At 44.3% G+C, this 13,262-nt stretch overlaps 1 protein-coding gene across 3 annotated transcripts in view; it reads left to right on the forward strand.

Annotated features, from left to right (window-relative positions):
* Nucleotides 1–13,262, forward strand: part of spg11 (SPG11 vesicle trafficking associated, spatacsin) — a 91,969-nt gene that overhangs the window by 62,044 nt on the left and 16,663 nt on the right. For all 3 annotated transcript variants that reach the window (XM_021565598.2, XM_021565615.2, XM_021565607.2), the window contains exons 23-29: nt 4,248–4,356; nt 4,634–4,793; nt 6,222–6,503; nt 6,650–6,850; nt 8,359–8,466; nt 10,019–10,184; nt 10,746–10,960. In XM_021565598.2, the coding sequence (XP_021421273.2) occupies nt 4,248–4,356; nt 4,634–4,793; nt 6,222–6,503; nt 6,650–6,850; nt 8,359–8,466; nt 10,019–10,184; nt 10,746–10,960 (1,241 nt within the window). The remainder of the gene's footprint in view (nt 1–4,247; nt 4,357–4,633; nt 4,794–6,221; nt 6,504–6,649; nt 6,851–8,358; nt 8,467–10,018; nt 10,185–10,745; nt 10,961–13,262) is intronic.

The raw sequence follows: 13,262 nt of genomic DNA on the forward strand, positions 1-13,262 counted from the left end.
GTTGCAACAATTGCAGTGGGTAATTTTAGAAAGAGAGGGTCCAGATTGTCTAGCCCAGCTGATTAGTACGGGTCCAGATTTTGCAGCTCTTTCAGAACATCAGCTATCTGGATTTGGGTGAAGGAGAAATGGGGAGGCTTGGGCAAGTTGCTATGGGGGGTGCAGAGCTGTTGACCGGGGTAGGGGTAGCCTGGTGGAAAACATGGCCAGCCATAGAAAAATGCTTCTTGAAATTCTCAATTATCGTGGATTTATTGGTGGTGACAGTCTTTCCTAGCCTCAGTGCAGTGGGCAGCTGGGAGGAGGTGCTCTTATTCTCCATGGACTTGACAGTGTCCCAGAAATGTTGGGAGTTTGCGCTTACAGGATGCAAATTTCTGTTAGGAAAGCAAGGCTAGCTTTTTGACACTGCCTGTGTAAATTGGTTCTTAACATCCCCGAAAAGTTGCATATCGCGGGGGCTATTCGATGCTAATTCAGAACATCACAGGATGTTTTTGTGCTGGTCAAGGGCAGTCAGGTCTTGAGTGAACCAAGGGCTATATCTGTTCTTGGCTCTACATTTTTTGAATGGAGCAAGCTTATTTAAGATGATGAGGAAACCACTTTTAACGAATTAACAGGCTTCCTCTACTGACAGAATGAGGTCAATATCCTTCCAGTGTACCCGGGCCAGGTCGATTAGAAAGGCCTGCTTGCTGAAGTGTTTTAGGGAGCGTTTGACAGTGATGAGGGGTGGTCGTTTGACCGCGGACCCATTATGGACGCAGGCAATGAGGCAGTGATCGCTGAGATCCTGGTTGAAGACAGCATAGGTGTATTTAGAGGGCAGGTTGGTCAGGATGATATCTATGAGGGTGCCCGTGTTTATGGATTTGGGGTTGTACCTGGTAGGTTCCATGATAATTTTGGTGAGATTGAGGGCATCTAGCTTAGATTGTAGGACGGCCGGAGTGTTAAGCATATCCCAGTTTAGGTCACCTAACAGTACTAACTCTGGAGATAGATGGGGGAAATCAATTCACATATGGTGTCCAGGGCACAGCTGGGGGCTGAGCGGGGTCTGTAACATGTGGCAACAGTGAGAGACTTATTTATGGGAAGGTGGATTTTTAAAAGTAGAAGCTCGAACTGTTTGGGCACAGACCTGGATAGCATGACCGAACTCTGCAGGCTGTTTCTGCAGTAGATTGCAACTCCAACCCCTTTGGCAGTTCTATCTTGGCGGAAAATGTTGTAGTTGGATGGAAATGTAAGAATTTTTGGTGGCTATCCTAAGACAGGCTTCAGACACGTCTAGGACATCAGGGTTGGCGGAGTGTGCTAAAGCAGTGAATAAAACAAACTTAGGGAGGAGGCTTCTGATGTTAACATGCATGAAACTAAGGCTATTATGGTTACAGAAGTCAACAAATTATAGCGCCTGAGGAATAGGAGTGGAACTGGGGGCTACAGGGCCTGGGTTAACCTCTACATCACCAGAGGAATAGAGGAGTAGGATAAGGGTACGGCTAAAGACTATAAGAACTGGTTGTCTCATGTGTTGGGGACAGAGAATAAAAGGAGCAGATTTATGGGTGTGGTAGAATAGATTCAAGGCATAATGTACAGACAAGGGTAATGTAGGATGTGAGTTACAGTGGAAGTAAACATATGCGTTGCGTGACGATGAGAGGGGTTCAATCTCTGGAGGCATCAATTAACCTAGGTGAGGTCTCCGCATGTGTGTGTGGTGGGACGAAAGAGCTATCTAAGGCATTTTGAATGGGGCTGAGGGCTCTACAGTGAAATAAAACAATAAAAACTAGCCAAGACAGCAGTAAACAAGGCATATTGGCATTAGAGAGAGGCGTAAAGCAACATGTGTTGATCAGGAGAGCTAAGACAACAACGGGTAAATGGCAATGAATGGGCAGAGCGAGTCAGTTATGTACATACAGGACCTGAGTTTGAAGCTGGGGCCGACAGGTAAACAAAATGAGGTACCGTGTTATTGAAACAGTCTGTGGGGGGGCTGGCTTCCGGGTTGCATGCGCGCTGTGTTAAGAAGCAGTGTGGCTTGGTTGGGTTGTGTTTCGGAGGACGCATGGCTTTTGACCTTCGTCTCTCCCGAGCCCGTACGGGAGTTGTAGCGATGAGACAAGATAGTAACTACTAACAATTGGATACCATGAAATTGGGGAAAAAATGGGGTAAAAAGAGACAGTCCAGGGGGCATCAGCTGTGTAGTCGAGTGATCATATGGTCAAAAGAGCAGCAATAGGTGAGTCAGGATGCAATTCGGTAGTCAAAACTACGCTGAACAAGCAGGGGACACAGCGTTCAGAAAAGCTAGCGGGCCGGGGCAAGTATGGCCCTGCGGCAAGTATGGCTCTGCGGCGATATCTTAACAGAATAGCCTGTTGAGACCACATCAGGCGATCACGTCGGCAGTCCAGTCGTGATGGATCGGCGGGGCTCCGTGTCGACAATAAAGGGTCCAGGCCAATTGGCAAAGGAGGTTTTGTAGCCCTAAAAATATTATGGGCCTAGCTCGAGGCTAGCTCAAGGCTAGCTGGTGCTAGCTTCGGGGCAGAGGCGTTAGCTAACAGTAGCCACTGTTTGCAGCTAGTTGGCTGCGATGATCCGGCGTAATGATCCGGTGTAAGGATCCAGAGCGGCAGAAAACCGGTGATATGGTAGAGAGAAGCAGTCTGATATGCTCTGGGTTGATATCACGCTGTACAGACTGGCAGGTGATTGTCCAAGCTACGGCTAGCTGATTCCGTGGGGGAAAAAAGGGTGAGGACCGCTAGCCGTGGCTAACAAAGAGTAGTAGCTAGTTAGCTGGCTAGCTCCTAATGGAAGTTTGAGTTATAAGGAAGAAAAATAGCAGATCCGTATCACATTGGGTGAGGCGGGTTGCAGGAAAGTATTTTTAATTCATTGATAGAAAGTGAGATTAAGATATATACGATAAACTGCTATTTACAAGGGATAAGACACGGGATAAGACAGAGACAGATATACACGTCCTACTGCGCTGCCATCTTGAATTTTGAGGGGAAAACGGTTTGAGGTCAGGGCTTTGTGATGGCCACTACAATACCTTGACTTTGTTGTCCTTAAGCCATTTTGCCATATCTTTGGAAGTATGCTTGGGGTCATTGTCCATTTGGAAGACCCATTTGTGACCAAGCTTTAGCATCCTGACTGATGTCTTGATGTTGCTTCAATATATCCACATAATTTTCCATCCTCATGATGAATCGATCTTTTTTGTAAAGTGCACCGGTCCCTCCTGCAGAAAAGCTCCCCCACAACATGATACTAACACCCACATAACGATGGTCATTATGGCCAAACAGTTCCATTTTTGTGTCATCAGACCAGAGGACATCTCTCCAAAAAGTACAATCTTTGTCCCCATATGCAGTTGCAAACTGTTGTCTGCCTTTTTTAAGGCGGTTTTGGAGCAGTGGCTTCTTCCTTGCTGAGCGGCCTATCAGGTAATGTCGATATAGGCCTCGTTTTACTGTGAATATAGATACTTTAGTACCTGTTTCCTCCAGCATCTTCACAAGGTCCTTTGCTGTTGTTCTGGGATTGATTTGCACCTTTCACACCAAAGTACGTTCAGATCACATCTCCTTTCTGAGCGGTATGACTGCTTCCTGGTCCCATGGTGTTTATTCTTGCGTACTATTATTTGTACAGATGAAGGTGGTACCTTCAAGCATTTGGAAATTGCTCGCAAGGATGAACCAGACTTGAGGAGGTCTATAATTATTTTCTGAGGTCTTGGCTGATTTCTTTTGATTTTCCCGTGATGTCAAGCAAAGGTAGGCCTTGAAATACATCCACAGGTACACATCCAATTGACTCAAATGTTGTCAGTTAGCCTATCAGAAGCTTCTAAAGCCATGACATTATTTTCTGGAATTTTCTAAGCTGTTTAAAGGCACAGTCAGTATGTAAACTTCTGACCCACTGGAATTGTGATACAGTGAAATAATCTGTCTGTAAACAATTGCTGTAAAAATGTCTTGTCATGCACAAAGTAGATGTCCTAACCGATTTGCCAAAACTATAGTTTATTAACAATAAATTTGTGGAGTGGTTGAAACACTTCGGTTGGAGTCATTAAAACTTGTTTATGTAAACTTCCGACTTCAACTGTATGTATGTGACCAATACGATTGTATTTTATTTGCAAAGACACACACACATCACACTGTGACGTTTGTTTGACCTTTTCTGTGTTTCAGCTGCTAAAGGCAGTAAGCTGGTGGAGGTGGAGAGGGAGACAGCGGAAGAGCTGCTCTTTGACTTGGAGGAAGCTGTGAAGGACAGTTTGGAGAGGAAGGGCACCAGCAGGTTAGGCACAGGCCCAATCCCAAATCGACCTATGCATTGTGAAGATTTGATGGGTAAAAGCAATATGGTGAAACGTACATCTCGCATGTCACAGGGCAAGGTGGAGATGTTACCATATTGCTTACACCTGTCAAATACTGTCGGATCTCAGCAATTGCATATGGTCTAGGGGCGAGAAGAAACACTCTTATACACAGTTTGGTACAAGGAAATGTATCCCATAGTTTTATGGACAATTTGTTGTGTGAGTCTGTTCAACTCCAAATGCCCTCTCCAGGTCATCCTATGAGGCAGGTCAGGAGTGGGCTCTGCCCATACAGTTTTGCCAGCTACATGCCCTGCCCCTGAGCAGTGTGTACCCGCAGGACTGTGCAGCCGACAGCCAGTGGCTACACTTCCTGCTCTTTGTCCAGCTGCACACCTACCCCCCTCAGCAGGTACATATCCACCACTGCCAAACACACACATGCTAAATCTTTAAAGGCCCATTCGAACACTTTTGCAACTCCTATTCATTATCTCCAGCACCACACCAATCAGTGTGTGAAAACAGCACATTTCTACATTTTGAAGTTAACACTCCGGTTTACTGAGTCTATCATGCAGGGGTTTAAGTTCTCCATCACTGTGAAGAATTTCCATCAAATGTGACTCACCACCTGGATTCGTGTCTTATGAAGCAAAATTTGAAATTGGACTTTTTACATTGGGTAATGTAAAGAGCTACAAAATGGTATATCATACACAGCATTTTTGAGGAACAATGGGAAAGTAATTCTGCTTTGAACGTTGATAAACTTGTAAACTCACTTTTGAGAAAAGGGCCTTTGTTTTGGTACCTACTGGAGAGCTCTCCTTTGTCTACACCCATTCAGCATTGTTGACACCCTCTTAAGCCAGCCCCACCCATCTCTTTAAGGATTCACATGTGAGGTCATGTGCTAAACAGTGAGTAGTGTGGTAAAGGCTAAGACTAAAAGTGGTAGTAGCCTACAATAACGATGCAGAAACGCTTTCACATATGTAAACACTGGTATGGTGCTGGAGATAATGAATATGTGGACTTGCCCTTTAACTATCATTAACACCCCACTAGAAAACCCTTTAAAGATCCAATGCAGCCGCTTTTAACTCAATTTCAAATCATTTCTGGGTGACAATGAAGTACCTTAGTGTGGTTTTGACAAATTTAATCGAAAACAAAGAAACAAAAAACAAAAATAACTCCTTAGCAAGAGCACTTTCTCAAGCAAGAATTTTGACTAGGACTTTCTTAGAATGGTGAGGGTCCTAATTGGACAAGCCTAATGGGAGGGATATGCAACCTGAAAACTAACTGTTATTGGCAGAGCGGTATGAAAGTCTATGTTATTGGTCTATTAACTTGCACTGTCTGGTGGTGTTGCTAGGCAGGCTGAAACTCCATCCCACCGAAACAGGCCAAAAATTCAGGCACTCTTTTCAAACAGCTCTTACACTAAAAGGCAATTATCATAATTTTCACAATTTCACAGTATTATTCCAACCTCGTTGAGTGGAAATGTATATATAAACCACGGGAAAATAATTTTTGACTGCATTGGGCCTTTAATAACCCATACAACTGAAGGATTCTACCACACCTACTTTCTCTGTTCACTCTAAAATGGGATGAAAACTGCTCTCAGGTTCTCTTCCTCTGAAGATCCCTATCAGGGAAATATGTTATTTGAATTAAATTGTATCGTTTACAGGGGCCTAAACTGTAAGGATTGTTCTCTAGATGGAAAATAAAGACTGGTGGTTTCCAATCGCCCCCTTGTCTGTGGTACTGTAGCGATTGTATGTTTTCAGTTCTTCCCTCTTTCCCTACTTGTGATTGACAGGTGAGGTCCCTGGCGACCCAGTTCAGCCCAGCCCTGCAGGCCCACCTGACCTTGGCCTTCCAGAACCTGCAGCTCAGCTCTCAGTGGAGGGTGGGGGAGGTGGAAGACAGGGAGGCCCAGGGTCAAGTCACCCTGCCCAGCGAGGAAGCCTCCGACCCCCCCAAGGAGCTGTTCCAGGTGCTGCTGCAGAGCCAGGAGCAGGCCAGTCCCTGGAGACACCTCCTGGGGGAGGCCCTGGCACAGCACTGCCCCACGCTCACCATACTAGCTGCCTGTCATCAGGTGGGGCTCTGTCTGTAAGGATTCTCTGTCTATGAGAATTTGTATTATAAGGCTTAGTATAAAAACGTTATTTAACTGACTGTGTGTATGTTTGATTGCGTGTGTCTTTCTCTGTACGGTGTGTGTGCCATGGATTTGATTGACAGGAAGCCGACCTGCTCCAGTGCCTCTGCGTCTGGGTCCTGACCTCTGTGGATGAGGTCATTGCCACAGAGGCTACCGCCCACCTGGAAGAGAGCCCGCAACGTCATGAGTGGAACCTCCACGACCTGTCAATCATCTGGAAGACACTGCTGAGGAAATGCAGGATCAGGCCTCTCATACGAGGCTTCCAGCTCTTCCAGAGGGTAATTCAATAGAACATGTGTGATACATATCATTGTAGGTCTTGCAAATTAACTGCCCTTTTGGGAAAAAATACAAATCTCAAATCTCCCATTGTCACACATGCATGATTTAGACACAACTATGCACACAAATATAAAGTTAGGATTCTGCCCCAAATCTAAATGTTTTCCCCCCAAGGGCAGTTCATTTGCAGCAATTTAACTGACAGGCCTTATTCCATTTTGCGGTCTGAGCACTACCATGCTATAGGCCTAAATCAACAAGTGATTTTAGAATGCATTGTAATGCAGTGAATACTCTGTCCCCTTTGACGCTCCGCTCAATTAGAACACGTCTTTATTATTGCATTTTATCATTGGCGCTGTAGTCACCAAAACAATTATAATTAGTTTTCGAGCACATTTGAGAGTGACATGTATCTGAGACTAGAGAATGAAACGAGGCACTACATCACAAATGTGTTGAATCTAAAGGAAGAACAAAAATATCAGTCCGGTGAACATTTTAAAAACTGTTCTATTATACAAAACATTAAGACCAACTTCCTTAAGCACCGTCCCTCCCCTTTGCCCCCAAAACAGGCTCAATTCGTCAGGGCATGGACTCTACAAGGTGTCGAAAGCGTTCCACAGGGATGCTGGCCCATGTTGACTCTAATTCTTCCTACAGTTGTGTCAAGTTGGCTGGGTGTCCTTTGGGTAGTGGACCGTTTTTCATACACATGGGAAAGTGTTGAGTGTGAAAACCCTGCAGCGTTGCAGTTCTTGACACGAACCGGTACGCCTGGCACATACTACCATACCACGTTCAAAGTCACTTAAGTATTTTGTCTTGCCCATTCACCCTCTGAATGGCACACGTACACAATCCATGTCTCAATTATATCAAGGATTAAAAATCCCCTTCATCCACAATGATTTAAGTGGATTTAACGAGTGACACCAATAAGGTGTCATAGCTTTCGTCTGAATTCACCTAGTCATTCTATGTCATGGAAAGAGCAGGTGTTCTTAATGTATGTTCTTAGTGCATATTGAATAGACTACATGCAAATGAGGTTGCAGCAGGCTTAAGATGGGCGGTACTTTCCACTATTTCCTGTCAATCACTAACCGATGAAACCAATAGAAATGGCTTTAAACTTTAATTTCATTCAAGCAATTGAAAGCACATAGATGGTTGCTTGCCTATCCAATCCCTCGTTGTTATTTGCATTTCATTTATCGGTTTCCTTCAGGCCTAGTCATTAGTGTTGCGTTCATTTAGAATACTAATCTACCTGCACGGCAGCTTCCCTCCTCAGAAGTGACCCGAATGATATGTCCTCGTCGGCAATTTTACGCTGTATGCATAATCTTCAAACAGCTTCGAGGCTTAGACCAGCTCCTCTCATTAACCCAGCAGACATCATGGGAGGTCTGCCTCATGTATTATGGCTGTCATGTCTGTTTCTGCATGAGTTTGGATGGTCTTTTATCACATTTCTCTCTCTATGTGTGTGTGACAGGACTCTCCCCTGATCCATGTGCTGCTCATGTACGAGCTGTGCTACGACTACAAAAACTACCCTGAAGCCAAGAAGAAACTCATTGAGTTCCAGAAATGCCTGATCACGGTAAGCTCCTTCACCCCTCTGCCTCTTCTCTCCACTCCCATTTCCCACACTCACTGTCTAACTCTCCCGAAAAGGACACAGACTGACTCTGAAGTAGAGCCCGACCTAAATGGGTTTTTCGGTTCCGATAGCGATTGTAGGGAGACAAAATATGCCGATATATGGTTTTATAAGGGGCGGAATGAAAAACTCAACTGAATATGAACATTAACATTATTTAAGAACATTTTATTTGTGGTTTACATGATAACCACCAACAACAACGATATCCTCTATAAATACGAAAGTAAATACAAAACACTTGTTCAGTTTATCTTAGACAAATCTTTAAGTTGTACCATCTATGACTGTGAATAAGAATGCATAAGTGTTTGTGCTGAAGCACCACAAGCACACTAATAAACAAGAACGCTTTAATGAATTAAACATTGTCTTAAAGTAAAGGCGACTCCGGGACGCTGGCCTTCTAGGCAGAGTTGCAAAGAAAAAGCCATATCTCAAACTGGCCAATAAAAATAAAAGATGAAGATGGGCAAAAGAACACAGACACTGGACAGAGGAACTCTGTCTAGATGACTGGTTGTGTTTATGCCACATTAAAAGGCATAGGCAGTAGGTCCATAAGGCTAGGGGAAGCTTTCCCTAAAGTATATTGAATTAAATTGCCAAAATTATATAGCCTAATTAGCTTTTCTTTCAATAACAAGGGCATTTCTAAGTGACCCCAAACTTTTGAGTGGTAGTGTATTTGACTGCAAACCAATTCAGTTTTTTTAATGGAAAAGGAAATGGACTGTGTACATGTACTGTAACGTGTGGTGCCGGGGCGGAAGGTTATGTTTTTATTATCTATGTCCGCGCGGATGACGTTCCATTAGAGAAGCAGAGCGTGTCCGTGTCATGTCCCTTTAAGTCTGACAGGTTGGTTGTGAGGGAAATTGATGCCCTCCGTTGTCAGGGGGAGTTAAAGGGGTGCCTGTGTCTGACCTTGCCGGTACTGTTTGGAGATGTCTTAAGAGGGATGAATTTGGTGCCACACATGCCAGCCAAGCCACAAGGCCAGGGCCAATTTATCGAGTGTGTCAAGCACAACAGCACTCATACCTCAAAGCGGTGACCTTGGCTGTAATCTTGTGTTCGGGGCCTGGCCTCTTGCCGTCTTTTGCTGCGTGTTTTGAGATGGTCACCATCCCAATTCACATTGTTGCGCACAAACTTTTGCGGTCGTAGTCTCAACCAAGTCCTCCCTCTCGATGACCATAGTTAACTTTGATGTTACTTATTTATTTAATTCCTGTATTCACTGTGATCTCCTGTCCTTGTGAAAGGTACATGCCCTCATTTCTGTTACTTTTCATTATCCTCTATTGTAGTTAATGGAAGAAATGAGGAGAGGAAGACTTTCTAGCATGAGTGTTTGATGTGTTCTCTGTACGCGAGAGGTTATACAGCCATACTTCCTATGAGGTATGTGTGTGTTGCATGTAGTCCAATCTCAATTCTCTTTATTCTTTCATCTTTCCCTTATCCTCTCGCTCTTTCTCTCTGACAGCTGAGGAGCAGTGGTGCTCATGCGCCAGCGGGCATCCCTCTCCAGTGGGTGGAGTGCCAGGCCTCAGTCCTCCTGTTGACCATGATGCAACAGTGCTCCACACAATACGAGCTGCGCAGACTACTGCAGCTGCTCGCAGACATGGAGCGCCTGCTCAAGTCTAACGGTGAGACCCCAGTATTAACACTGTAGTAACACCGAGTCTTCAGCTGTTGTGTTGGATCATCATATTTAGCTAGTTACCTGTCAATTAAGTGAGACTTAAAACCTAAATGACGTCCATAAGAGTTTGGTCAATAGTGTTGCATTATATCCAGAGCAACGATCTCTGTGTTTATTGTTAAGCCTGACTTCTCTTCATAACACTGTGCAAACAAAGTGTCGCTTAACATGACTAAAACTATGAAGACAGACATTTTTCCCGCATGATTACCACGGAACCCTCCAGGTATGGTTGACGAGAGCAGGCAGAACACCTTTTCATCATGGATTTAAATCACTGTCTTCCACTTGTGTGAGGTGTTGAGAAAACTGTATTATTTTTTTGTAGCTTATTGTCTGACTCAGGCACTTCATGTTTGAGTCTGTATCTGTGCTTGTTAATCACTGTCTTCTGCTTGCGTGAGGTATTGAGAATGCAATACTGTAAACAGGATGTTCTGGTTGACTCATGGACTTGACCAGTCTTTGCTACTATGTATGCATCGGTCTCTTTCTCTGTGAGCAGGCCCGGACTTCAAGAAGCTCAGCTTCCTCAGCCAGGTTCTCCAGGACACCTCGGTGTCTCTCTCTCCCAGGCTGCTTGAGAGCTATTCCCCTGACATCCTGCAGGGAGAGTGCCAGAACATGTTGGAGAAGCTGCAAGACAGCGGGCTGTTCCACAAGGCCCGCCAGGTGGCCGAGCTGGCAGGGCTGCCCATTGACAGCCTGGTCATCAACGAGGTAAGCTCGTGGGTCCTCAATGCTCATCAACTAGATCATGATGTGCAGCCTGTTCAGTGTAAACTCAACTCTCACTGCCCTATACCTTTGGTATATTCAATGTAAGTAGATTTGGTCTAGACTCTAAACTGCCTTCAGAAAGTATTCACATCCCTTGACTTGTTCCACAGGCCCTGTCTGAGTAAAAATTGAAGTCAGATAAGTTGCACTCTGTGTGAAATAAGTGTTTAACATTTATTTTTTAATGGCTACCTCATCTCTGTACCCCACACATACAATTATTTGTAAGGTCCCTCAGTCAAGCAGTGAATTTCAACCACAGATTCAACCACAAAGACCAGGGATGTTTTCCAATTCCTCGCAATGAAGGACACTTACTGGTAGTTGGGTAAAAAAAAATGTGAATATCCCTTTGAGCATGGTGAAGTTATTAATTACACGTTGGATGGTGTATCAATACACCCAGTCACTACAAAGATACAGGTGTCCTTCCTTACTCAGTTGCCGGGGAGGAAGGAAATCACTCAGGGATTTTACCATGAGGCCAATGGTGACTTGAAAACAGTTACATAGATTAATGGCTGTGATAGGATCAACAACATTATAGTTTATCCACAGTGCTAACCTAATTGACAGAATGAAAAGAAGAAAGCCAGTACAGAATAAAAATATTCCAAAACATGCATCATGTTTGCAACAAGGCACTAAAGTGCTACTGCAAAGAATGTGGCAAATACATGTATTTTTTTTAATGAATACAGAGTGTTATGTTTGAGGCAAGTACAACACATTACAGATTACCACTCTCCATATTAAATAAATATATATGGTGGCTGCATCATGGTATGGGTATGCTTGTAATCATTAAGGACTGGTGAGTTTTTCAGGATAAAAAAGAAGTGGAATGGAGCTAAGCACAGGCAAAATCCTAGAGGAAAACCTAGTTCAGTCTGCTTTCCACCAGACACTGGGAGATTAATTGACTTTTCAGCAGGACAATAACCTAAAACACAAGGCAAAATCTACACTAGAGTTGCTTACCAAGAAGACAGTGAATGTTCCTGAGTGGCCAATTTGACGGAGCTTGAAGAATTTTGAAAATAATAGTTGGCAAATGTTGCATAATCCAGGTGTGGAAAGCTCTTAGAGATTTACCCAGAAAGACTCACAGCTGTAATCACTGCTATAGGTGCTTCAGCAAAGTGTTGACTCAGGGGTGTGAATACTTATGTACGGTGCATTCAGAAAGTATTCAGACCCCTTGACCTTTTCTACATTTTGTTATGTTAAAGCCTTATTCTAAAATGTATTAAATAGTTTTTTCCATCATCAATCTACACACAATTTTTGTGTTTTTTTTTGTTGAAAATGTATTAAAAATCAAAACGAAAATATCACATTTACATAAGTATCCAGGCCCTTTACTCACTACTTTGTTGAAGCACGTTTGGCAGCGATTACAACCTTGAGTCTTTTTGGGTATGATGCAACAAGCTTGGCACACCTGAATTTGGGGAGTTTCTCCCATTCTTATCTGCAGATCCTCTCAAGCTCTGTCAGGTTGGATAGGGAGTGTCCCTGCATAGTTATATTCAGGTCTCTTCAGAGATGTTCAATCGGGTTCATGTCCGGGCTCTGGCTGGGCCACTCAAGGACATTCAGAGACTTGTCCTGAAGACACTCCTGCCTTGTCTTGGCTGTATGCTTAGGGTGATTGTCTGTTTGGAAGGTGAACCTTTGCCCCAGTCTGAGGTTCTGAGTGCTCTGGAGCAGGTTTTCACCAAGGATCTCTCTGTACTTTGCTCCATTCATCTTTCCCTCGATCCTGACTGGTCTCCCAGGCCTTGCCACTGAAAAACGACCCCACAGCATGATGCTGCCATCACCATTCTTCACATTAGGAATGGTGCCAGGTTTCCTCCAGGCGTGACGCTTGGCATTCAGGCCAAAGAGTTCAATCTTGGTTTCATCAGACCAGAGAATCTTGTTTCTCATGGTCTGAGTGTCTTTAGGTGCCTTTTGGCAAACTCCCAGCGGGCTGTCATGTGTATTTTACTGAGGAGTAGCTTCCGTCTGGCCACTCTACCATAAAGGCCTGATTGGTGGAGTGCTGAAGAGATGGTTGTCCTTCTGGAAGGTTCTCCCATCCCCACACTTAGGAACTCTGAAGCTCTATCAGAGTGACCATCAGGTTCTTGGTCACCTCCCTGACCCAGGCTCTTCTCCCCGAATTGCTCAGTTTAGCCGGGAGGCCAGCTCTAGGAAGAATCTTGGTTGTTCCTAACTTCTTCCATTTAAGAAT

Source organism: Oncorhynchus mykiss, chromosome 2, assembly GCF_013265735.2.
Source record: "Oncorhynchus mykiss isolate Arlee chromosome 2, USDA_OmykA_1.1, whole genome shotgun sequence".
Taxonomy (NCBI): domain Eukaryota; kingdom Metazoa; phylum Chordata; class Actinopteri; order Salmoniformes; family Salmonidae; genus Oncorhynchus; species Oncorhynchus mykiss.